Source organism: Cavia porcellus, unplaced genomic scaffold (genome assembly GCF_034190915.1).
Source record: "Cavia porcellus strain 051 isolate PalLab524CR breed Dunkin Hartley unplaced genomic scaffold, mCavPor4.1 scaffold_2, whole genome shotgun sequence".
In the NCBI taxonomy this organism is placed as follows: Eukaryota; Metazoa; Chordata; class Mammalia; order Rodentia; family Caviidae; genus Cavia; species Cavia porcellus.
In genome coordinates, this window is record NW_026947485.1 from 12,010,565 (window position 1) to 12,036,717 (window position 26,153).

The window sequence follows — 26,153 nt, forward strand, 5'->3', positions numbered from 1 at the left end:
TGAGGACCCAAGGCCTTGTGTAAAGTAGAGGTAACTATAAAGTGAGTGAGTCAGAGCATTAGGACTCAAGCGGAGAACTCCTAGTGGAAACAAAGTGGAAAGGCAGTTTTCTTTCATCAATAGGTAGCTTTGAGGAAAAGAAAAGTGTTACCCAAAACTCATCCAAGAAACTTAAAAGACAACTCACTAATTAAACCAGTTTACGTTGTGCATTATGCCCCTCTGTATGACCTTAAACAATGAAAAAGTAGGTCCGTACGGAAAATGCCACTTTGCCTCGATTTCATAGTAATCTTTCACCTCTCTTAACAGCTTTGTAAATTTTCTAGGCGGAGCTGCTGTTTTTGTCTGTTCTCAAGCCTCACAGCGCCCAACTCAGCTGGCGCTTAACAAATCCCGAGTGAAATGAACAGAGTGGACAAAGTCTTTTTCACGTTGCAGTATTGGGGATGGTGAAGCAAGGTTGTGGATAAAGGAATCTAGTTCTTTCAACAGTCGTGGGGACCTGCAGCCCATTCATCATCCTTCGCGCCTGGGACCCCGATTTGTGTGACCGAGTCCTGGTGAGCCTGCACTGCTTCCGCTTGTGCAGTCATCTCCTTCCCCTCGCACTAAAACAATACCTTGGCCTCCTGCCAAACTTTGAGCAGCGAGTGACTCTGGCAGTTTACGGCCTGGGATCGGTGCTGCTAGAGGATGGGGCTGCTGAAGCGCTAGCGGAGGCCTCGAGAAAGAGAACAGGCCAACCTTTGAAACACTCCCTACCTCCGCCCCCTCCCTTTTGTCCCAGACACCAAAACAAACGAGCTGATACACGTGTCCCTATGACTCTTGTTTACTATCAAGAGTGCGCTGTGCACGCACTCCTGGGATATGTAGTCCAACCGTTCTTCCGACCTACCGTTTTCGCCGCCAAGGAGCAAGGCTGAGACTACAACCCCACAATCCATTTCGGAAGCAAAGTTTGGCTCCGGTCCCCTGTGTCTTCATAGTAGTCCAATCCGAAGCGTTCGCTCCAGTGACTGACACATCGCCTTCGCCAGTAAACACAACACAAAAGTCAATACATGCCCGCCCCCCGAGACGGACTATGGTACTACCCAATAGGAAAGAGGGAAGAGCAAATGGCAGTTCTACAAACCAATAAGAGAGCGCAAGAGCTGGCAGGCGGTCCAACCCCCAGGGGGTTGAAAGGGAGGGGGAAGACGAAGCTTGAAAGACTTGGTAATGGCGACGGGTTTGGTAAGTAGGAAAGTTTCGGTTGAAGAGTAAGAACGATGGCGAGAGCGGTAACGCGCACCGGGGAGGCCAGCGTCGGTTGGAGAGAGGGAATAAGAGCTGCTGGTGGTGTTGTCGTGGTCAGGACAGTCCGTGCCTGGGCTGCCCGCACTCCGCGGCTGGTTTGTTGTCTCTCACTTCCGAAGGGGTGGGGGTGGGGAAGGGAGGGTCAGGAGCCCGAGGGGAGCGAGCGGCTGGGCCGGCGGGGTCCGCGTTCCTTGGCCGCGGGCTGCGCCCAGGGTGAAGGCAGTTAATCGTCCGCCCGCCTCGGGCCCGCAGCGAGCCCCCGGGCCGGACTCTCCCGCGAGTTCACCTGGGTTTCGGGGCGGCGGCGCTCGGGGTTTTGAGGCGGGGGTGGGAGGAGCCTTGGTGCCGACCGCTTTCTTGGCGGGGGTCGCAGCTGGGGGGCCGGGCTGGGGCGAGCCGGGACAGGGAAGGGAGTCGGCGCCGCGCCGAGGCTCCACAGGAAAGTTTGACTTCAACTTCTCAGTTGCGGCAGAGGGTCGGCGCGGAGCGCGACCAGAGAGGAGTGGGCAGTCCCGGCAGACCCTAGAGAGGCGCCGCTGCCTCGGAGCCCGAGAAGGGTTCGGGTCGAGCTTCCCGGCTCGCGAAGCCGCTGGGCCTCGGGGCTCATTGTTACGCAGTTCGAATGAATGGGCTCCGAGGCGCCTGCGCGGTGAGGCTGAGCCGAGGGGAAAAACAAGCCTGGCGTCCGGGCTGCGGTCACATGATGGGGGGAGGGGAGGAGGCGATGAATGGCGAAAGAGGGTGGGGGTGGACTTGGCGTGAACCGGGAGGTGCCTCTCGATGTGACCCCGAGAGGAGACTTGGCAAGCGATCCGAGTCTCCGCCTTTGAATTTATGCTGCTGCTGTAGGCAGATTAAAACAAAACAGAAAAAGAATCTAGGCGAAGTCGACGGCTGGGTTTTTGTAGCTTTAAACGCTGCGTGCCGTCTGGGGGACTTCGCGCCGCTCTGCTCTCGCTCCACGCTCCGGTGGATTGAGGGAGTTTCAGCTCGAGTCCTTTTCAAAAGGAGCGCTGGCTGTGGGAAGTTCGTAGTTTACGGGCAGGGTGCACTGAAGCTGGGGCCGCAAAAGGAAAGCTTGAAAAGGGTTGTTACACTGTGGGAAGTTGTGGGGTCCTGCTAGCAGTTTTGACCAAGTGCTTTGAAATTGTTTAGACTTTATGGCTGACTCCTAACAATGATCTTGAAGTTTTAAGTTACCTGTCGAGAATGGAAATACTTTTAATATATGTGAAAATTTTTGTATTTTACTGTGTTCATAATCGATGATCTTGTACTTTTGGTTTTGTTCTTGGCTTTTTCTTTTATTCTTTGGTAGAGCCAAGAAGAATGTGGGGGTCGACTATTTTATTTTTTAAGCCCAGTTTTTGTCAGATGGGCTGTTTCGTAGAGATTCGAGTAACATTCAGAAGAATTCTCAAGTTTTTGGGCTTTTACACTTTTTGAGGAAGCCATTTAAAGCAAAACACTGTTTACCCTGACTGCACTTTCTAGTTTCCATCTAGTTTCGTGCGCCTGAGTGCCCCTTTTTTCCGCCTGAAGAACTGTCCCCCTTTGTTCATTTCCCCAGCTCTTGCATGCCTTAGTTGAACGGGCCCCTCTCCCAGGCTTTCCTGCGTGCCCAATTGTACACACTTCACAGTTTGAACTTCTCAGACTTCAAACGTGATACTGTTGCGTTGTCTCTACTGTATTTTAACAAGTTTTCACTCTCCTCCGTATACTGATGCCCAATGAGGAGGTCCATGGCATGAGTTTACACTCAATGAGTGTAAACTTTTTATTGATTCTTCAGCATGATTTGCGAGTTTGCAGTGACCTGTATTATGTTTGAAATGACGAAAACCAGTACTTTTTTCTGAGAAATTATTGTAAGTTACGACTGTGTTAATGTGACAAGGCCTGATATTTTCCATGTGTTATAAGTGCGAAGAGGAATATTAGAGCAGGAAAATAACAAATGACAAAAATTTTTAAATTGACAAGTATTAAGAAATCCAGGAATATTGATCCATTTTAATTTCTCATTAACTGCCTGCCAGCAGTCTTCCCATTTTTTGGTATTTTGAGCTGCACTTACTTTGTGCTTCATATCATAATTTATGCTGGCATTTTCTCCACAGTCACGTTTTGGAAAATAGATTGTCTTTAATAGATTATTTCAAGTTTTTCATAAAATGACTCACCACAATAGTATTTGAATTGACAGTTAAGTTTTCTGGGTGGCTGGTTGTAGTGGGGTTTCATGTTACAACTTTTAAAAAAAAAATAGTACTGGGGACAGAGACCAGGGTGCTCTATCACTGCGCTACATTCCCAGCCCCTTGTTTATTTTAAGATGGTCTTGCTAAATTGCTGGGGCGGGACTGGAACTTGCCATGTTCCTGTGGTACCCTTCCTCAGTGCTGGGATTACACGGGGGTGCCCCTGTGGCCAGTTTAGTATGGGTTTTATGTTCCGTGTCTTTGTTTTCATTAATATTCACATTTTTTGTTAAATAAGCATGAAATTAGGAACTTGTTTAGAAGTGATTGGGTAATGTCTAGCAAAAGCAGGGCTGAGGGATGTAGTGTTGTTTATGCCTGCAGTTCTGATAGGTAGTTAAGTTCTGTCCACATTTAAAAGTAAGAAAATCAGACATAAAGGTGAAATTGTTAAGGGCTATAAAGGCATTAACCGATACTTTTCAGTAGTATATTTTACCAAAAGAGAACACAGTTTTATATTTTTCCCTCAGCACCCTGGTAGACCAAAACAGCAGAAACATTTCCATGAAAGTAGCAAAGCAGTTTCATTGAAAATACTCTAAAAGAATTACATTAAAGCCTCATCGCTGACTTGAGTTTAGAAAGTTGAATTTAATGTAGTTATTGTTTGTAATAGCCTGTCAGTGTTAAAGTTATAATTCCTGCTGTCAGCAACACATATTAGTTGAACATTACTTTTTGCAGCTTCTTTCAAAATAATTTGAGCAAATAGTCTCACTTTGGTATGGAAGTCTGTCAGGATTAAGGAAAGCACATAGATCCTACCGTGTAAGAGAAGGATTCAGGAAGAAAGGGCCCTTCACAGCAGGAGCCTAACCTGTGTCCCTTTCCCCCCCTAAATTTTTAAAACATTCAATGGTGAGTCCTGTTGTCCTCACAGAGGTGTTTTGAGTTTTAAATAAGATTAGAGGAAGTGTAGGAAGTGCTGTGTGGGTGTGCATGCAGGTAGGCATTTGTAGAAGCTCTTTCATTCACTGAGATTTAGCTGTGTCTAGTCCTCTTCCACTTCTTTTCTCTTGCTAAGACTGGTATTTGCTGCTGAAAGTGTGTATTATAAAACAGTAGGGCCTCAATCCCCATTGAATAAAATTTGAAATATTGAGCATTACATTTCAGAGTACAACTGCTAGAGAATTTTGTTCCTGTCTTTAAAAAATCATTGTTTGAGTGAAGAGATGACAGGCAGAGTGAACTAAAATTCAAGGCAAGCTGTATTTTCTAGGACCAAAGCAGTGTGCAAGAGCATAAATGATCAATAGAGTTAGCTCTGCCAAGGGAGAACTGAAAGAGGAACTTGTTTATGAAAATGAGTGGACGTCTTAATTGGTGTGATGCATGTGGGGAGTGTTTTTGAGTAAGGATTCTGTGGCATTCCAGGAGTGTATCTGAAGCCTTGTTTTCCCCGAAGTAGTTTGACAGAGACAAGGATGAGTGGCAGCTCATGTTTGTGTATGGTTTTGTATTTTGTCTTCGCAGACTGTCACTCTCACAGTAGCTCCCTGAGACAAGGAGAGGCAGTGTGAGGCTGAGGGTGTTACCTGACCCAGGTTACACAGCAGCAGGTTCATTCTTACACAAGTACAGGCTGTCTTTCCCCGTATAGTTTTGTGGTAGCAAAATCTCAGTTATCTGAAAACCAGACTTTGATCACCTTAAGTGTCAGAGAGTTCAAGTTCATTATTTTGTCCCTTTCATTATTTGTAAGTAGCACTGTTTTGAAATTGTTTTTTCTTCCAGTTTCCTTTAAGGAGTGTTATGGTGGGCTGGTGGTAGATAGATAACAAAGGCAGGGTGCTGAAGAAGTGATGGAGGTTTCAAGATGTTAGTGGCGGATGGTGCACTCCGGGATAATACCAGACGGGAAGCACAGGGAACCCAAGGAGCCCTACAGAAGGAGGGGGCGGGCAAGAGGAGCGCTTCTGCTCCTGTGGACCCCAGAACAACCCTCTTCATAACCCAGAGGACAGCTCTGAAGAGGGAATATGTGTAGTGCAGCCTTTGAATTTTATAATGGAAAAAAATGGGAAAAATTTAAAGATTGCCACTGTAGTTAATTTATGCTGTTCACAAATATGTGAGATTTTGAATCATCAAGTTAAATTACGTTCTGTATACCTAAGATACTGGATTTGGGGGGTGGGTACCAGGGATCAAACTCACAGCTGTGTGCTTGCCAGGCAGGCGTTTATGCTGCTGAGCTAAACCCCTGGCTACTGGATAGATTTTTATGGGAAGAGTTAAAATGTGCTTACTTACAAGGTGTGATCAAAATATGTGGTGAAGTTTTAAAAAAATTCACTACAGTACAAGAGGCATTGCCATAATCTCCCTTGAAATGGGCTGCCTCTGTGCCTTGCTTTGAACCCCCTTACCCCATGTCTCCACCTCCGGCAGCAGTCCTCCCACGTGGGTGTTCCTGATTGTGCTGTTGTGGCTGCCTGAATGCTCTGAGTGGATTGAAAATGTTTACCTTTTGTGGTCATTTTGACTTTGGAAAAGAGCCAGAGGTCACACAATGGCAGAGCCAGTGAATAAGGTGGACCAGGACACGGTGATGCTTTTTCCAATGCAGGGCCCTTACCCTGACCAGTAGTGTTTACCACCCCCACCCCAGCCCCTGTAGAGACAGGATGGTGCAGGCTGGCCTTGAACTCGAAGCCTCGAGCAGGCTGGCTACCAATTCATGGTGATCCTTCTTGCTCAGTCTCTTGTGTCACATTTTTAGTCCCACCTCAGAGACGTGAAAGGTGACCAGAATTACTTCAGAAGGTGGCAGGAATAATAGTGTGTGTCTGAAGCAAAGGCAAGTATTTTGAAGAGGATTAATTGCATTATATCTTATGATAGTAAATACTTTAAAATTTAAGCATTTATCAATTTTTGGTCACACCTCATATAATTTGTGCTATAAAAAGTGAGTTGAAAAATCATGGTTAAGCCACATTTGCTTCATTTGTTTTTTTCAAGACTGTAGAAATTCGGAATTCTGATTTGATAATTGAGAAATCACATTTGCTCCAGTCATCAGTTTCGTGGGACGCTGTTATACCCCAGCAGATTTGCTTACCTATATATAATAAGTCGAGCTGATCTGTTGTACTAACCTGGAGGTAGTGTTAATTTCCTTTAAATGCCTCAGCCTCTTTTAGGTGGACAAACTTATTTGCCTGAGGTAATGGGATGATACATGATGGTTACTGAGTTGTGTTGAAGCACTTGTCATAGTATTTCCCAGGAAGAAATTGCCAAAACTGAATAGCTATCAGCTTTTCTGCTAATGTTGTTTTCAGTAACTGTTGTATTTAGACCTCCACAACGAGTATAATCATATGTATAGCAGACATGTACTAGGAAACATAAACAAAAATAATAGTACCATTTAGGGTTAAAATGATGCCATTTAGTTAAAAAAAAAAAGCCTGTAGTATCTATCATGCCATACAATCTAGCAATAGAAAGTTTAGAAGTTAGCCATTTTTTTCACTGTTTGAACTTATCCTACTTGAGAGGTCGGGGAATAGAAGCAGTGTATTACCTGTGCTTTGCAGATGAAGATGTTGAGTTAATGAGAAGCTGGGCTGATGAATTTACCAAATTATCGAGCTGGAACCAAAGCCCATGTTTTCTTGCATCTAAGTCAGTTTGCGTTTCACTGCATTGTAGTACATCTGTCTTACAGTTGTTGATGAGGGAAGCTCTAAAGCAGTGGCCAGGTAAGGGTCATTTTTTCGGGGTACAGGCAGAAAGCATCCAGAAGCAGAATGTTAGAGTAGGGCAATATACAGCTCTATGTGTCAGGAACTTAAGATGCTTGTCTTCTACTTACTAATCTGTAGCTGGGAATCTGTACTTATATATAAGTAGATACTTTCAAGAAGTCATAAACGCAGTATATTTTGGTACATCCTTACAAAGTGTACTGTTTACGTAGATCTTGGGAAAGGTCACAGGAGAAAGGGTTTATGAACTTAAAAAAAAGTCACTTGTAATATGAAGTATGAAAAAAATATGATTGTGGGTATGTACAAAAAGTTTAGATTCTAATATACCAGAATATTAACAGTAAATTCAGCTGGTGGGGTTAGAAGTTAAGCATAATCCTTTTTAATTTTTTTTGCAGTGATTGTGTATAGTCAGGAAAATACTTCATAATGAGCATCATGAAAAAGCCTTTAGATAAAAAATTTGTCCATGTTTCTTGGTCATTACACCCTGGTTTAGAGGACTGGTATAAATATTAAGTACAGTAATTAACGTTTTCGCATTTTTGTTCAGCCTCTAGTATAGGCTTTTCGTGACTCTAAACGAGGACAAATGTAGTTTAGAGAGGGTACAGAATACAAGGAAGTAACACTGAAGACAGCTGGCAAACAGCGCGGTAGAGTCTTCCCAGTTCCTCCAGTCTTTCCTTTTGATTCAAATGTGAAAAAAATTTTTTTTCAGTCTTAACATTTTTATTTGAAAGGAGTTACAAGGTTAAAGAAATAAAAAATTTGTAACTGCTGTTCTTATTTAGAGGAAAAGAGTGTGAACTCAGGAGATGAATCCCGCGGGGTTTAGGTGTGACAGAGCTGAGCAGGGAGTCGTGGGGCAGGATGGGGACGAGCTGGGCCTGAGAGTCCGAGGGCTGGCTAGTGGCCGCGAGTGATGAAGCCGAAACTGCCACGTAGCGATGTCCCTGCTTTTATATTTCTGAACCCTCTACATCATGTAAGATGACACTTTTCCTCATTTTTATTAAGTCAGAGCACCATAACATGGTGTGGGAAGTGAAGACAAACCAGATGCCCAATGCAGTACAGAAACTCCTGCTGGTGATGGACAAGAGAGCGTCGGGGGTGAGCGACTCCCTGGAGCTGCTGCAGTGTAACGAGAACCTGCCGTCCTCACCTGGCTATAACTCCTGTGACGAGCACATGGAGCTCGGTAAGCAGAACTCTGCCATGCGCCTAATTCTCGGGGGAAGTCAGCTGCACTGCCCACCCTGACTGGTGGAAGACGTGTGTGAAGGGTCTGTGTTAGAAATTTTCAACATTTTCTTGTTCTTGCTTTTAAAATAGCACTTAAATTCAACGTGACTTTGACATGCTTAGGATTATCATAAACTTATTTACAAATTATTTACATTGCTTTATTGATTGTAAATAGTTAAGACTACTAAATACCTCTGAAACCCTAGTAGGTGGTGTTTTAAAGGGTACTGGCTTCTGAAGCGTCTTCCTGGGAAGCTCTGTGAGGCTGACTTGCTGGCATAGTAACGTGAGGGTCCCACATTGTGGTGGCCGGTTGCCAAGCTACTCCAGAGATGTGTGGCCGGTAGGTTTGGGTAGCTTTGTGGAGGGACGCATTTGAATTGTGTCCCTTTGAGGCTGGGTTCAGGAGTAAACAGCTGATGAGTGCCCTTGGCTTGTCCAGCTTTTCAGCTTGGCTTTGTCCCCATTTAATATGTGGTTACCTTTAATGTTCATAAAAGCTGAGGAGACATGACTGACTGTCTTTATAGACAGCTGATGAAATGGAAGAAGTTATAGATCCCAGTAATGAGTGGGAATCTGGAGATGATGCAGACCTTGAGCGATGGCCTGTGCAATGCTGAGGTTTCTGGACCCTGACATTGATTGAGTACTGGTTCCTTTTGAGCAAGGGACACCGCTGTACTTGGTTAATTGTCCACAGTTGTGTTTCAGAGTTCAAGAGGACATCAGGCCCATGGGAATAAAGAACGTGCCCTTTTTAATCTATGCCCTAAGTAATTTCCTGAAACTGAAGGAGAGGAACCCTTCATAGGAAAGATGATGGCCAACATTAAGGTTTTGGCAGTAGGGGAAGGGACGTAGCTATGCCAGCCTGAGGACTAGAGGGTGGAATGATCTGAGAACGGCAGGGTATGGTGTTTAGAACTCTCGCAGGTCCATGAAAAGGAGTACCTTCTCATCCGTTTTAAGAATGGGTATCCTGAGTTACTGCTTTTAATTCAGATTTGCAGTTTTTGTAGACTTGTGGAATGTCTGCCTGAATAGGAGCTGCATGGCTTTCATGATGATATTAACATGCATATTTAGGGACCCAGTGGGTCTCTAGTGTGTGTTTTATAGGGAGGGGCTGGAGTTTTTTGTTTTTTAAAGGGTTAGAAAGTTTTTTCTCTCTGTGTTTCCTATCCCATCCCTTTTCTTTTTCCTTTCCCCTGTCTTTTAAATTGTGCTTTTTTTCTCTTTGACTCAGTGTTCTTGGTAGTGTTGTTTGGGTAGTATCTGTAGTTTTGATTTTGGAACGCTAAAAGTTTATCTCAGACTACTTTTGGGGAGTGTACTTAACAGGCAAAAATAGCCAGTGCATAACCAAGTTGAGAATTGTTAGGAAAAAAGAAATACTTTCCGAGCTGGGGCCACGGCTCAGCGATGATAGCTCCCTTCCCCAGCACGCACACGGGGCTCAGGGTTTGATCCTTGGCACTGTCGGGGCAGCACGGCCAGCAAACTTAGTACAGATTTGGGTAAGTAGAACCTAAAAATTTATAGTGTGACGTACATTCTTACCTTTGGAAACTGTTGTTTTCAATATTATTATTAACTGTGTAAGTAATATCTACATGTATGCATACATAAAACCCCTTTTTCCTCATTACACTATTGTAAAAATGTCTCTGTGGCATATAGATCCCACCTAGATGAGGTACAAAAAACTAGGAGAATGGGCCGGGGATTTAGCTCAGCGGCATAATTGCCTGCCTGGCAAGCATGAGGTCGAGAGTTTGATCCCCGGCACCAAAAAAAAAAAGCAGAAAATCCACACTGGCCTCCTTTTGTACTCCTTTTGTGTCACCTCGTAGTGACAACTTGGGGTAGGTAGTATACCTTTGCCCACATTTATGTTTGGGTTTACTTTTTCAGCAAGCTTTGTTGAGTATCAGTCATCCTGAAATGTACAAGGTGTCATTTTTTAACTTGAAAGGCGTTTGAAGAACACATTGTATGTAATTCTGAATTAGGATTTTCCTCCTACAGAGTCAGTGAGCTAAATTTGAGAACTTGCAGCTGCAGTTGTGATAGCATCCATCATATTAATGCAGTTCATTGTCTTCGTATAGTTTCCTTTGCATAGTTTGGATTGTGCTCACTTGCAGATGACCTTCCTGAACTTCAGGCTGTTCAAAGTGATCCTGCCCAGTCTGCCATATACCAGCTAAGTTCAGATGTTTCACATCAAGAGTATCCAAGATCATCTTGGAACCAGAATACCTCAGGCATATCGGAGAATTCTTACCATGAAGATGAGGTGGACTGGCTGACAGAGTTAGCAAATATTGCCACCAGTCCACAAAGCCCGCTCATGCAGTGCTCGTTTTACAACAGGTGGGAGCCTTGACTTGGTTGTGTTTTTATTTAAAACCTTTGTCCTTACAAAATGCTGTTTTAACATTTTTCCAGCCTTAAAATTATGCCTATAATCATCTCGTAGACAGTTAAAATTTAAATGTCATTAAGCTCATTGTCTAGGGCCTACACCTCTATTGGCCTTTCCTCCCTTCTGCTTCTCTGGACTCCTGCATCTGCACGTGAGTGTTGTCCTTACAGGCTGCTTTTCACCGTCAGTGTTCATAAACATCTGCCGTCCATGGGGAGAGGGTCTGTGTCCATACTGAGAGTTGCTGGCGAGGTCAGAGGAGGAGAAAAGGCTGGCTGGGAGCCCTGCATAGGGCTGTCTTTCAGGAAAGAAAGCTGTCCTTAGACGTGTATTTGAGAGAAAAGTACAAAAAAGGAAACAGTAGTAATTTAAAATACATTCTTAAATGTGATCTGTGTAGAGTTTGGGTCAGAAGTGAAGGAATGGCATATTCCTATAAAGGAAATCTTTCTGTTTACCATGCCTGTCCTGTGTGTAATAACACTGGCACTTGGAAGGTGATAATCTTTTCATCAGACAAAGATGGATCTACCTTAAGGGCTTACGCTTCATGGTAAAACTGCTTTTATTTTAGATCATCTCCTGTACACATCATTGCTACGAGCAAAAGTTTACATTCCTATGCACGCCCCCCACCAGTGTCCTCTGCGAAGAGCGAGCCAGCCTTCCCTCATCACCACTGGAAGGAGGAAACACCAGTGAGACACGAGAGGGTGAGTTTAGGGGGGACACGTGGACAGCTTTTATACAGTAGTTGGAATCCAGTATCTTTCCTCATCTGAGAAGTTCTTTGAAACAGTGCAAATGGGACATAATAGTACGCTCCACTGTTGTGTTGGTGATCTGGATTCAAGTTTATGTACAGATCTGTTACCTGTTAGGAATGTTGTTACAAATGGAAATAATGTATTTTTATTAAAGCATGCAAAACACTTTAGTTCTTAAGTGTATTTTCCCCTGAGTTTGGAATGATTAAGTTGCTTGAAGGTTTGGGATGAGAACCAGGTATTCAAGAATATTTCAGGTGGGCGTGGCGGTACATGCCTGTAATCCCAGCTACTCCGGGATCTGTTTGAGATCAGCTTCAGCATCCTGGCAAGACTGTCCCAAAAGGAAAATGGGGGAAGGGCCAAGATTGCAGCTCAGCAGTAAAGTACTGCCCCTCCGAGTCCAGTGCCTTATCCCACTAAAGCAAGTAAACGTTCTGACATCTTTCTTTCCAGGCAAACAGCGAGTCCGAATCCGGCATTTTCTGCATGTCCTCCCTGTCAGACGACGATGACTTGGGATGGTGCAATTCCTGGCCCTCAACTGTTTGGCACTGTTTTTTAAAAGGTAAAAAAATACTTGGATACTGTTTTTCTAGTGCCCTTGTGAGCCACTGTAGTCACATCTATAATACTTGTTTTCTAATTAAACTTCAGGCACACGACTGTGCTTTCATAAGGGAAGCAATAAAGAATGGCAAGACGTGGAAGAGTTTGCTCGAGCCGAAGGCTGTGATAACGAGGAAGAGCTCCAGATGGGCACGCACAAGGTTGATTTAACATTCTTTACAGTGTTCCAGACTCTTTCAGAATGAAACAAGGCTGACTGTTGACCTACAGGAATGTCCTATTTGCTGTGATGTTTAAATGACATCTTAGATTTTCAGTAGAGATTTTGTGATCGTTCACTGTTCCTTGGCCCGATGGACGGGAGCGCTGAGTTCAGGTTTTTAGCTTTCTAGTTATAGTTTTTAAAATGGGGCAAAGAGCATACTTGGTAGCACTTTTTGTGTTTTTTCCATTTCATATTAGGAATACTAAAGTGGCCTTAAAAGTAAATAATGACTAAATGTGCTGACCAGAGCCTTGTCTTAGGTGGGCTACACTGTTTATTTTCCTGTAGTTAATTGAGAGTTGGTTGTTGTTACTTTCCAAATGAGTCCATAAAACAGTATCACTTTCTAAACTGAGAAGGAAAAGCAGGAAGGAGGGTTAAGTATCAGTTACACCTTTCGCTTCAAAATCCTTTCATTTCTCCATCTCATCTGTAGGTAGAGAAAATGGAGATGTGAATTGTGCTAGTTTAAAATTGCTTTTTTGATCTTGTCTGTTGCTATTCAATTTCTTGAGGAAAAAAACCGTCTTAACTTGGTTGCCTGCAGGGACTCCATCTTGTTGTAACTCTTCATTGTAGTAAAGTGCACAGGAGTTCCACTTGGGCCTCTGTTATTACTCCACTAAAATTGTCTCAAAGTTTAGTAGCTTTCTAGGACCAGAGACGCTTGCTTGTTCGCTCGACACCCCTGCATCCTTTGGCTCACTTCACGGGTTTGGTTCCTGACTTTGTCTTCCCTGACTTACCTGTGTGTGTGTGTGTGCGTGTGTGCGTGTGTGCGTAGCACGGCGGGGCCTCAGTTCTTGGTCTCTCCAGCTGCTGCTTGTCCACCTGCAGTAGCATGTGCAGCAAAGTCTGCTGCTTCCATCCTTGCTCTAGGATGCGCGGTCAGGGCTGTGGGCCTCTGGCTCGGCCAGCAGCTGTCTGTGAGATCGCCTTTAGGCCTGGGCTTCTGCTCTCTGAGCGGCTTTGGAGTGAATTTGCCATAGCTCCAAGGAGAGTCAGTGGTTAGGTTACTGACAGGCACATGTCTGTAGACTTCAGCTGCGCACTTCCAGCTCATGGTAGACATCTCCCCATGTAACTGGTTCTTTAAACTCAGCTTACTGTGCTATAACTGTGCACATCTTGGTTTTGTCTTTCTGACTTAATTTCTCCTTATTCTTTTAAAGTTATTATTCTTGATGACCTGATTCAAAACCATGAAACTATCTTTTTGTTATGTCCTTTAAAACTGCCTTCATAGTCAGTTGATTCTCGCGATGAAGATTTGCAGCATTCTTTCTTGTTCATGTGCCAGTGTGCTAATAACTGCTCACTACATGTAGCTGGCTGTTGGCATGTGCGTTTTTCTGTGAGTTCCAGGGTAAGGTTCATGACTTGTTAATGTTGGTATTTTCAGCACGTGCCACTTGGCATGCACTAAACACTAAAATATTTGTTGGATTTAAATCTAATCTGGTTCTCCTACCACCACACTTAGCAATTCAGGGCTGCAGTGATACCTCTCATTCTCAAATAACTGAGAATTCTCTTTTTATATTTCAATTATCAACTTAAAATGACAGATTAATAAAGATACTGCTTATGACTTCCCAGTATCTTCTAAGTGAAAGTTGCTCTTTTCAGCCTTATTTACCCCAAGCCTGAATGCACTTGAATCAGCACTCCTAAAGTGTGCTTGGCACTCCCGAAAAGCAGGTGGTTAGTGCAAAGCATGCTCTTCTACCTGTTTAAATTTTGGTTTTTCAGTCTCAGTGGAAATGGAATTTAAAGCCCTCTCTAATCTCATCCCTTGGATTAATAATTGTCCTTTACTGAACTGCAGTAGCATTGTTTATTTGACTTAAAGTGCTTATTCCAGTCTGCCTTTACGTTGCAGTTATTTCTGTATGTCCCGCTTCATCCCTGGGCTGAAAGCCCTTTAAAGCCAGACACATCCTCGGTTATTTTTACCTTTTCCTATCTTACATACAGTGGCCACATCACTGTTTGTCAGTAGGAACGTTTCCAGTTCACTCACTCTGTGCATGTTTACAGGGCTATGGTTCTGACGGTCTGAAGTTGCTGTCACATGAAGAAAGTGTGTCATTTGGTGAATCTGTACTGAAGCTGACTTTTGACCCTGGCACAGTAGAAGATGGTTTACTTACAGTAGAGTGTAAGCTGGATCATCCTTTCTATGTTAAAAATAAAGGTAGGTTTCAGCTAAATTGGTAACTTTTTAAAGACTGGTTTTTAAATTGAAGCAAAACTGTATTTCAAACTAAATAAACTGACCACAGGAAATACTTGCAATACAGACAGTGGCTCAGTATGTTAGCAGGAGTCAGAATCTCCTGTGAGTATGACACATTTTAGATTCATGTAGCATTCTAAGCTTGGTCTTATCTTGGTATGTAGTTCAGTATTTACAGTATTTTGTTGATCATGTTTGGTTACCAGATGCCCTGTAAAACTGAATCAGTCTTTAGAGTCTTCTATAGTAATAGCATGTTAAGCGCAATTTAATGGTTCGGGGACTGTGTCAGAGTCTCATCATTTACCACTCACGTCTTGTACAGTGATGGAAGCGCTGATACAGACCTGTATGTAGAGTGCAGAAAACCCCTGTGTTGGAGGGCTTCCGTGTTGCTGAAAGTACGTACCCTAGTACGTGCTTTTTGCAGTTATTTTGTGTTAGAAAATCTCTTCAGATTTCAGCTTCATTAAGATACACAGATGTGTTTTTGTAACCCACTTAAGGTGCTTTCCGTCATCATCCACTTCCATGCAACTCTCGTTCCCCTTAGGCTGGTCGTCATTCTACCCGAGTTTGACCGTGGTGCAGCATGGCATTCCGTGCTGTGAGATCCACATTGGCGACGTCTGTCTACCTCCTGGACACCCAGATGCCATTAATTTTGATGATTCAGGTGTTTTTGATACATTTAAAAGGTAATACTGGATTTTCTTCCCCTTAAATTTTTCTGATTTCTTCAGTGATTGTTAAACATTTAAAAGCTTAAAGTCTTATAATAAAGATTTGAGAATTACAAAAGAATAACTCAGAGGAAAGCATATAGAAGAGTCAATGAAGAAATAAGTAATTAAAAGTAACAGCTAAGGAATTGCATATAGAGTAGCCATATAGGACAGGCGAGTATAAAAACAGGATTAAAGTCAGAAGAATATCATATTTATATAGCCAACAACTTAATAGATCGGTCTTGATAGTAACATAAAAAAATTGCTGTATCTGGTATTCATTTTTATCAGTACATAAATGTCTTACTGTTTTATAGTTAACTGTATTCTCTTTTTAGGGAGTGCTTAACTGCATCTTTCTTTAATACTTTGACCAAAGGCATCCATTATACGGTTAAACAGATAGCAAACCTGGCAGAAATTGAACATTTGAGAAAACAGTTTGAGGAAGCAGTTTGTCCTCAGGTCAGCTTGCTAGTGAGCAGCAGAGAGAATCCACAAGTCCTACTCTCGGGAATGCTTACCAGCTCTGTCAGGTTTTAGGGACTTCTTAGTACTGACCCTCCGTCCTGCATAACCTTGGACAGTTGGTTGTCTATTTCCAGAGGTACCCAGAGAAGTTCCTGGTAGCTGAGTGAGACTTAAGACTTACTCTTTCTTCCTTTCTTCATGACGGATATGAAAAGCCATTGGTATACATAGGTCGCAAGAAGGAATTGTTGATTTCCTGCTGACCTACAGCTTTCATTCCATTCAATGTAATATAAGGTTCATACTTTATATATTGTAAGGGTAAGTGAGGTTATTATCTTAAAAGCAATTAGCGTAGAGCCTGGCGCAGGTCATTTGCTCTGTAAACGTCTACAGAATGAGAATCTAACTGCTTTTTCATTCCCTCCTGTGTCATCCTTGAGAAACTAGGAAAATGAAAGAATTGAAGCCCTGATTTAAGTATTCTTAGGATGTGAATCAGTGTAACTCCTGACTTTTTTGTAAAAATAGAACCAGATAGAAAAGTTCAGGGAGATAATTTGACTTTATCTTGTAACGGTAAGTACCAGCAATTCTATTCCTCTGTTAAATGTACTGCAGAAGCATAAATTGTCATATAAATGGGAATGTGCAAATTAGCTCATTGTTACATTGTTAGTGACAAAAACAAATGTAGAAACATCAATATTGATTAACTGAATTTTATTACATAAATTGTGGTAGAATCATACAGTAAAACTTTTGTCAGTTTAAATGAATGAACTTTTCCCCACACATTTGAAACATATCAATTTTTAAAAATTTACTAAAAATTAGTCTGAAACATGAAAATATTGTTCATATGATTCAATTTTTTGATGGAATCACGTTCTTTAGAAATCTTAAAATCATAATACATTTAAGCTTTATATGTCATATATAAATACATTACATAATTTGCCCAGCCCCCCAACACCATCGCCCAGGCTCAGTAACTCACTAGGAAGACTCCTGAAACTCGGCATACACTGGTGCTCCTGGCTATGGGCTGTTACGGCAGAAGGACACAAAGCAACATGAGGAAGGGGGAAAACACAGGGCGAGGTCTGGGAGAAGCCAGGCTTTCAGGAGAGGCCCTCGCAGAGCCCGGAGGATGTGCTTAGTTCGCAGCACTGAGTTGTGCTGACACTCGAATGGTCTGTACCGGGAGAGTTTGTCAGACACTTAGGACCTGGGGTTTACCTCTGCTAGGCACATAATAAAATTCCAAATGGGAGTCTGGTGGTATGCCGTGGTATTTGAACCCAGTGTAAGCACAGTGGGCCAATTGTAGCTGTTGTAGGAATGATGAGAGCTCTCCTGAAATCCAAGTTCTAGATGCCAGCGAAGGGGTCTGGCTTGTTACAGTTTCCTTACAAAAAAAATTACTACAATAAACATAAATGTAACTAGTGCTACTTTAATTACTTGTGACCAGTAAATTATTTTCACAGTAAAATTACTGAGAAAGGAAGGAGCCAGTAAGCCGCTTAGGAGAGTGGCCGTCTGGGAGTGGTACTTCTGGAACTTTAGAAATACGGTTTCTTAGTCTGTATTTCGGGTGCTCTAGTCATATTTACGCTGTGCTTTGTAACTTGATATGTCAAGTCTGCGTATCAAGAATTATGTGTAGTACAAACTTTAACTTTTTAACACAAAAAGGAAGGCGTAGCAGCCTCATTCCAAGTTTTCACCCTGCGTTCCTGCTGAAGGATGACTTGGCCATGGGTCGCACTTGACTGCTGAGTGACTACAGTGTAACCGCAGTGTGCGCGTTTGCTCCCCCTGCAAGGGGATGGGAATGGCAGTTGCACCCAAGAGAACCCATGAGCAAGTTAAGCAGCTGACTAAATGTCACCGTGATAAGAAAGGACAGTCCTTCCTGCACAGGGAGGAAAAGAAGGGAAGGAAAGAGGAAGAAGAAACGTGTTCCACGGAGAACCCCCAAGTAAATTCTCAGGCACACTTGGGGAGCTGCGGCCAGGTTTGGATGGTGGTTTATAGAAAAATGCCTTCCAGCTTTGTAGGAAGCAGAAGTCAGCAGATGAGTTTATAAACACAACTTCAGGCCTGCTTCAAGCAAGCCCCAAGTAGAAAGCATGGGAGACGCCGAGAATTGAGGCCAGTCTTAAGTATCGAGAAGGTTTAAAGAGTCACATGTGTTGTGTGAAGCTGGTGTTTCTGGTGAAGTAACGGGATAACTGAAAAATGCATCAGGTTTAACTTGTTTAACCCGTAGTACCATCCTGGGTACCCCTAGTACCAGCTTTATTTTATATGGAGGGGGCAGAGTGAGATCTGAGGGTGAGAGGCATTAGGGGCGCGCCCAGACCAGGGCCAGCTGGTCGGACTTAGGGCTGCGCCTTTACCGTGTGAAGAATTTCATCCTCAGTGTCTACTCACTTAGGTGGCTTCTGCAGTAATGAGACAATTCTATTTGAGTTCTGCCAAGTGGCAGCCTCTGTGTGCCTTCTTTCACACTATTCTTTGTGCTCTTTATTTTATAGTTAAGTAAACTGAGGCTAGAGGATGGTTTATCTCACTTGCCTAAGGTCCTATGACCAGTAAGCGGCAGCGAGTGCAGCGCTGGGAGCTGGACCAGCGGAGATTTTACATCGTTTGAGCTAAGGCACCCCGAGCCCAGCCCTGAGTTTACCTCTCAGCTCTGCAGTCCATTTCCTGTGGGAGCTTCGCTAACTTAAGTACCTCTCTGTGGCTGTTCAAAAACAAATCAGAAGGCCTGGCAGGATGGAGGTGAAGGGCAGATGAGGTGAACTCCTTGCGTATGGTGATGAGTGCGGCCGAGGCTGGGCCTTTGAGTGCCAGATGAAGCTGTGAGGGCCTGGGTGGGGGTGTTGGAGCCTGGGGAGGCGGCCCCCAGAGGGGAGGCCGCCCAGCCCTCGTGCAGCCTGAGGCAATGCAGCCAACGGGTAAGGCACTTTACAGGATGCCTTAGAGCCTGGTCACGATGTACCACACTGAACCCAGAATCGAGTGTTTCAAACTGACTTAATTGTATCCATAATTGAAATACATAACAGGTTTCCACCACCAGATGGCGGAGTTCTGGATTTTCATGATTCACTTTATCCTGTGTCTTTTGCTATTTTGAATTATAACTGGTTTTCTTCAGTAAAGCTGCATCATTTTGTGTCAGATTCATTCACTGCCTAAGTTTGCTGTTTTTCGGAACTTAGGGGAGGGGCTTAAGATATTTTATAAACATTGCAACCCTAGGGCAGGAAAATGACAATACAGATCTCTTAACTATTAAAGGAATAATTTGTAATCTTAAGTGTATTTCACATACCACCTTTAAGAAAAGTGATCATGTGGCTGATAATTGGTAGAAATCATTTTTTAAAAATTTTTTTATTTTTTTGGTCTTTTTCCTTTTTATTGGTATCGGGGATCGAACTCGTGACTGCCTGCTTGCAAGGCAGGCGCTTATGCCACTGAACTAAATCCCCAGCCCTAGAAATCATTTTTACATAGTAAATGCTGTGGGCCTGTGCATTCCAATTTTTCTTTCAGGTCTTTAGAATACTGTTTCATAATCTCACAGGCTTTTCCTGTGGCAAGTGCTGTTAATGTAAGTAATCAGAACATGCTTTCATGCATTACGAGTATCTGTTTCAAGAAAAGGCAGGAGCTGGGTTCAGCCTTTGTTATGGCTGAATAAAGATTCCTAAGAAGCATCAGCAGGAGTTAACACAGTTGGAACACAAACACTTGTGGTTCATCTCCAGGTGGTCGACACTTGCTCTAGTTCTCAGCTAATATTTTCAGTTACTATTCTGTGTGTAGCCCATGCAGTGTAAGGTAAACCTGATATCGATTCTGGGTTCACTCTGCGGTTTGGGTCCTGGTAGTCTGGCCTTGGGTGAATAATACTGTAACCATTTTCTTCATATGGTAGAAAGGGTAGTGGCACCTTCCAAGCAGGCTTGTTGAGACAGAGAAGGTGGATTGCTTATTTCCATGCTGTGTAAACTGAATTTACAGGTAACACGTGGCGTTTCCGTGTAAAGGCCAGTTTCTGTAGGGATGCTTTAACATACCAGGCTGTAACACATGAATGGCTTTTTAGGGAGGCCTTTTTGTGCCTTTGCACATTCGCAGAGTCCTGCGCATTTTAAGTTTGTTTTTCTTCTAGCAACACCAGTCAGCTTCGGCTGTCCCTCCCTGACCCAGCTTCTGTAGTGTTCAGTCTCAGGCCGGGTTTGTGCCTGCTGCTTCGTTTTCCTGTTCTGGATCTAGGCTCACTGTACCAACACATCAGTTGTCAGATGGTTAAAAATCAACGTGAAGGGAAGACTTAAGTCAGCTGTGTGAGATCGGCAGGAGTTTCTTGCCCTGAATAAAATACTGTGATCACAAGATTCTGGGGAAGGGAAACCTGGGAGTCTTTTAAAAGCTTTATATTATTTGTAGGTTTTTTTCTTAGTCAACTTAGTCCATATTTCAAGTAACTATATAAGTAACTATCAATGGCAAACTTGTTAAAGTACTGTTATAACACTGTAAGGAAAGATGCATTGAGATTTCCAAATTGCTATTAAGGTTTTTTAACCCTGGTTTTAGAAATTGAATGATTCACATTGCATAAATCTGTTTCCTTTTGCATCTTCTAGCTATGACTTCACGCCCATGGATTCCTCCGCGGTTTACGTACTGAGCAGTATGGCCCGTCAGCGACGTGCATCTCTGTCCTGTGGAGCAGCCAGTGGGCAGGACTTCGCAGGATCTGGATTGAGTAAAAATTGTGGCTCACCTGGATCAGCACAGCTCTCTCCCAGTTCTTTGTATGCTAAAGCTGTCAAAAATCACAGCTCAGGGACTGTGAGTGCCACGTCTCCTAATAAGTGCAAAAGACCAATGAATGCCTTCATGCTTTTTGCCAAAAAGTACAGAGTTGAATATACTCAGATGTATCCAGGGAAAGATAACAGGTAAATACGCGGTAACGCGGATTTTAAATGCTGCACAACACTGCAGTGCGGTTCATAGGGACTGGGGGACAACTTGGCCCTGACTTTTATTGAATGCTTCCTATACCTTTTGAAATAGTAACTGCCATTTACACTTCCAAGGACACAGTTCTGATACTGATGGTTCCATTTTTATAGAAGACTGTATTATAGCTCATATCCAAAGGCCAGGATTTCCTGTCTTTTTATGGAATGTGCCAGCATTGGAGTTCATAATTCATAGCATGCTGCTGGGTTTGTCAAAAGGTTGAACTTAAAAGTTGTCCACAGTGTAGCCCAGGAATAAAAACGTACTTGAGTCTTTCTCTTCTGTACCAGCCAGTTACATCTATATCAAAACTGTCATTTTCCAGTCTCCATTTTTCTGAGGATCAGTTTCTTTACCTTTCCTATCGTGATCAAATGAGTATCTACACAACTGAATTGCAAAAGCCCGTTGGAACATCCCAAGATCTTAATTCTAATATCCTTTCTGCGTAGCATTTACATTGTGGAAGGAGAGAAGCGTCTTACATAAATGCATCTTTGAGAGCTGATCTACATTATGCTTGTTTATTTTACAAAGTGTTACAGGCAACACTTTAATGTTTTTGTCTTGGTGTCTGAGTAAAAAAGATCTGTAGTATGACCTGCCTTGCAGCAGGCGGTCGTGAGTTCAATCCCTGGTACCGATAAAAATGAAAAAGACAAAAAAGTAGTGTAGTGTGGAATTAAGGCTGTTTTCAGTACCATTGAAATTCTTAACTCTTGGGTCTGTTAGCTGTGTTACTTCCAGTAATTAAACTTTAATCTTCCATTTCCTGTCAGTAAAAAAAAGTGTATGATTGTAATGTCTTTAAAAATTCAGTTTAGAAGTCTGCTTTTCTGATCATTACTGAGATATGTTCATAGAAAATAAATTTTAGAACTTGCGAGTTAGAATATATTTAATAAAACTTCTTCCCCTTGTGCCTCCAGCAGATGACAAGTCTTCAGGACTTGGTGACTGGTAATGGACTGTGTTTCTGTTTTCTGTGAAGCTGGTAGTGAGTGACTAAACAGGTAGCGTGATGTAGAAATAGGGTTTATATTCCTATAGCACATTCGCCTTTCTTCAGCCACCTCTCTCCCAGGGATGCTTTCCGGATTTATGTATGATTCTGGATACTTGGACTACTGTGATGGAGTGTAAATCTCATTTGCACTGTATTGTTCTTTTAGCATGTCAGGGTGGTGTCCCTCTTATGGCTCATAAATCTTGTTTTGCATTTCAGTTTTGCTCCCATGTGATTTGCTAATCTAATATTGAACAATATGAGGTATATCTTTTCTGGGTTGAATGAAGGAAAATGATAATTTTGAACTTGGATTTTCCCAATTTAATGTAGCTGTAACTGAATTTGATGAAGTACTTATTTGGACATTGAGGGGAATGGAGACTTAAATACGTAGATCAGGGAGAAAAGGAGCTCTCAGTATTGTCAACACAGATGAAAAAGTGCAAAAATGAATGTGTACATAGTTATGTATTTTATAATTATGAAACAAGGAAATACAGACTAAGGCCATACGACCATTGTGTGCATTTCCTTGTCATGTTTTAACTGAAAAGAATAAGCTGGGCATGGTGGCATACCTGTCACCTAGCACTCAGGCAGAATTATGGAGGCCACGTAGGGCTCATTTTAGGAAAAAAATTCTCAAATGTCACATAACCACCTGCTTAAAAGTGTTTCATAGGGGCCAGGGATTTAGCTCTGCAGCACAAGTGTCTGCCTAGCAAGCATGAGGTCGTGAGTTTGATCCCTGGTGCCCCCTGCCCTCCAAAATAACTATATACGGAGACATTTCCTACTTAACATTTCCTACTACACAAATTGCTTACTGGCTTAACTGGCCATCCGTCATTCATTATTAGTATCTTTACCCAGAAAGCTACAAAACTGATTTTTTTTTTTTTTTTTTTTTTTGTCTTTTTCATTTTTATCGGTACCAGGGATCGAACTCACGACTGCCTGCTTGCAAGGCAGGCGCTTATGCCGCTGAGCTAAATCCCCAGCCCCACAAAACTGATTTTTAATAAAGGAGGGTGGAGTGAAGTGTTGAACTGCACTGGCATCATGGATAAAGTTCGTACCGCATACTCAAAGCAGCGCTTTCCAGGCTCCTGTTCTGCTAGAGCACAGCTACCGCGTCTTCTTACCAGACGGCACAAAACGACTGGCTGTCTTGCGTGTATCAGGGAGGATGTTTTGTCTGTGTCCGGGGTGAGACTACTGTAGAGGCGTGGTGAGCTGTGACGGGCGGAAGTATGAAGACAGCCGCACGTCTGTGTGCTGAAAGTCCTGTCAGCTTGGCCTCCCCTTACTCAGCCTGTGAATTCAGTCTCTCAAGTTACAAGTTTTAAGTGTGGCCTAAGTTTACTTGGTTTTATTGAGAGATTAAGAGTGAGGCGGGCATAGGTCATGCTCAGTGCTCACCTTGGTTGCGTGAATGGAAGGAACTTCTCATAACTGTTCCATAGATTACAGCCACAAACAGAGTATCTTCCAAGGTGAGTGAGTGTGTTATGCTAGTGATACTGAACATGCTGTTTTTGTATCTTAAAAACTCATATCTGAGGATAAATCCAGTGGTAATCTAAATGTTTTATTTGAAATGTTTAAATTTTTTCTTCTAAACTTAACATGTATAAACCACGCCCTGAGCTGTTTGCGCGTCCCTGAGCAGTTAGGATACTGGCAGCCGCCACAAGGCTCCGCCAAGAGGCTGCTGTGCAGCGCACGTGCCTGGGATCTGGCTGGAGAAGACTGACAGCCTTGACCTGTTCTCTCTGCTGGTGGACAAGATTTTTAACACTTCTACCCGACACAGCGGCAGCACTTGACTGAGTTTACGAACATCCATGTCTTCAACATGTGGATGTTTATTTTACAGAGCCATCAGCGTGATCCTGGGTGACAGGTGGAAGAAAATGAAGAATGAGGAGAGGAGGATGTACACGTTAGAAGCAAAGGCTTTGGCTGAAGAACAGAAACGTTTGAATCCCGACTGTTGGAAAAGGAAAAGAACCAACTCCGTATGTTCCGCCGAGGAGTGGGACTGGTCTCGCTTTCCCCTGGGGTGGCCGGCTCCGTGGGGCAGCTCTTGGGGCCTTTAGAGGGTGGTGCGCACGCTGGGCCTCGGACTCGGTCCCTAACAGCCAGCGGCTTGCTGGGCGTCCTGTGAGGAAAGCCAGGGAAGGCCGCCTTGCTCTTCACTGCCAGGCGCCTTTGTCCACATGGCGAGTAGATACTTGAAGCCAGCTTGAAGAGGACATGTTCAGTGTGGAGGCGGGAAGGTTCTCTGGAGTCAGAGCTGCACAGGAACGCCCTCGTGCTCCAGTAGGCCTCTCACTTGGGGCATGTCTCGGCAGCCCGCCGTGGCCCTTCCTCCCACGCCCCACAGTAGTGTGGGGTGGCTGACATTTGTGCAGACTCCAGCTCCATGTCTGAATCCGTAAGAAGAGAGTAGGCCTGGGAAGGTGCTTAACAAAGTTAGACCACAAGCATGCTTCACACAGGCTCAGCTCTAGAATTTTCCATTAGTAGTCACATGTACTTTATGTTTATAATTGCACATCATAAAACAAAATGGGCTCAGTTTGAAATACTCTAAAAGATGATGTCAATAGTTTAACAGGCCTGGTTATGGATATTTTACTGTCATTCTGTATATTCATGCTTGTTTTTACAGGCACATGCAAGTTGTATCTTACATTTTCCAAGAATCTTATAGTAGCCAGCTGTTAGATTAATGAGAAATGTTTGAACTGATTTTGGAAGTCCTTCATTAGTTTAGCATTTTACGTGGCAGGCCTTTACCTGAACCTCTTTTCTCTTCCTCCTGCTTTTCCTCCCCAGCTTCATAAATTTTCTAGATGTTTAAGCCATGTGCTATTAGCAAACTTTAAAATCATTTTTGAGAAAGCAATTTTTTTAAAATGGTAATTTTATAAATATCAGCTAGCTGACCTTTCCTATGTAGAAGCAATATATGTGATTTGTAAGCGTTTACTGAATTTTATTTCCACAGGGCTCACAACAACATTAAACCAGGATGCTACATTAAGTCTGCGGGTGCATAAACCTTGACTCTTGATAGAAAGGCTTAAGAAGATCAAAGTCTCCCTTTTGGTCCTGAATTCGTCTGACCATAAGATACCGACAGCATTGAGTCTTGAAATGATTGAATAATATGAGTGAGGATTTGCTTTCTCCATTAGAGCATTAAGTATGCTAAAACTATCAACATTGTAAACCAAATTGCCTTATTTCCTTCCAACTTTCATATATGTCTATCAGGTAATATAGGCTTGAAAATTGATATCCTGTGGTGCTAAAGTACAGTAGAAAGAGACAAAGTGTATTCATGTTTAAGTTGTACGAAGGGGAATTTAAAGACATGTAACTGCTGTTTATACGTTGGCTCCTTACTGCTTATTAATCTGTATGTGTACATGATGGGAAGCAGCAGAAGCTGGGAGGTGGGCTCTCAGGAGCATCCGCCACATGGCCCAGCATCTGTGCCAAACAGGCCCTGTCAGTCTGGCCAGTGCCAAGAGGCTCACGGCAGGCGGACAGAGAAGTGCCACCTGCCGCTGCGGTGGTTCGTGCCGGCATGCTGAGTGTTTGCACCAGGTGGCAGCAGCAGTCCACCCTTTCCAGTGGAGACAGCCCGGCGGGTGCGGTTGGTTACCAGCTTGGATGTGGTCACTGCAATGGTGCTGTTCACAGTTGACACCTTGTATTAACTCTGTTCCTGCGTCTCCTCAGCCACATGCCTGAAACACATTTCGCCATCTTGTCTTTACGGTGGGGGCCGTCTTTGCACTTCCTGCAGTGCAACACTCGCACTTTACTTTCCTCCAGCTGTCTGAAATTCGAGCAGATACATTGGCAATACAGCTGCTTTTGCTCTGAGCTACAATCATGGCTTTTCGTGTTACTTACCAGGCGGAGTTCTGGGTAGGAATCACAGCTGTAAAATTGGTTCAGTTCATTACACTTCATGATGTTGCCCCTCAATTTTGCACACTATATTCTTGTATATTATTTCAAATAAAATGAAAAAAGTTTATCTCAGACTT

The 26,153-nt window shown here is 43.2% G+C and overlaps 1 protein-coding gene across 2 annotated transcripts; it reads left to right on the forward strand.

Moving 5' to 3' along the window:
- Positions 1 to 1,152: 1,152 nt before the first annotated feature.
- Hbp1 (HMG-box transcription factor 1) lies at positions 1,153 to 26,150 on the forward strand. 2 transcript variants are annotated; one of them, XM_003469796.5, is made up of 11 exons: positions 1,153 to 1,242; positions 8,315 to 8,498; positions 10,696 to 10,924; positions 11,551 to 11,689; positions 12,200 to 12,311; positions 12,401 to 12,513; positions 14,619 to 14,775; positions 15,371 to 15,515; positions 20,690 to 21,007; positions 23,963 to 24,104; positions 25,100 to 26,150. In XM_003469796.5, exons 1-11 carry the CDS (start codon positions 1,228 to 1,230, stop codon positions 25,115 to 25,117), a joined length of 1,572 nt encoding a protein of 523 aa, XP_003469844.1. In that variant the 5' UTR covers positions 1,153 to 1,227; the 3' UTR covers positions 25,118 to 26,150. The 2 variants fall into 2 exon arrangements, with proteins under 2 accessions (XP_003469844.1, XP_013007863.1); XM_013152409.3 differs by lacking the exon at positions 1,153 to 1,242 and adding an exon at positions 1,376 to 1,400.
- The last annotated feature ends 3 nt before the right edge of the window (positions 26,151 to 26,153 follow it).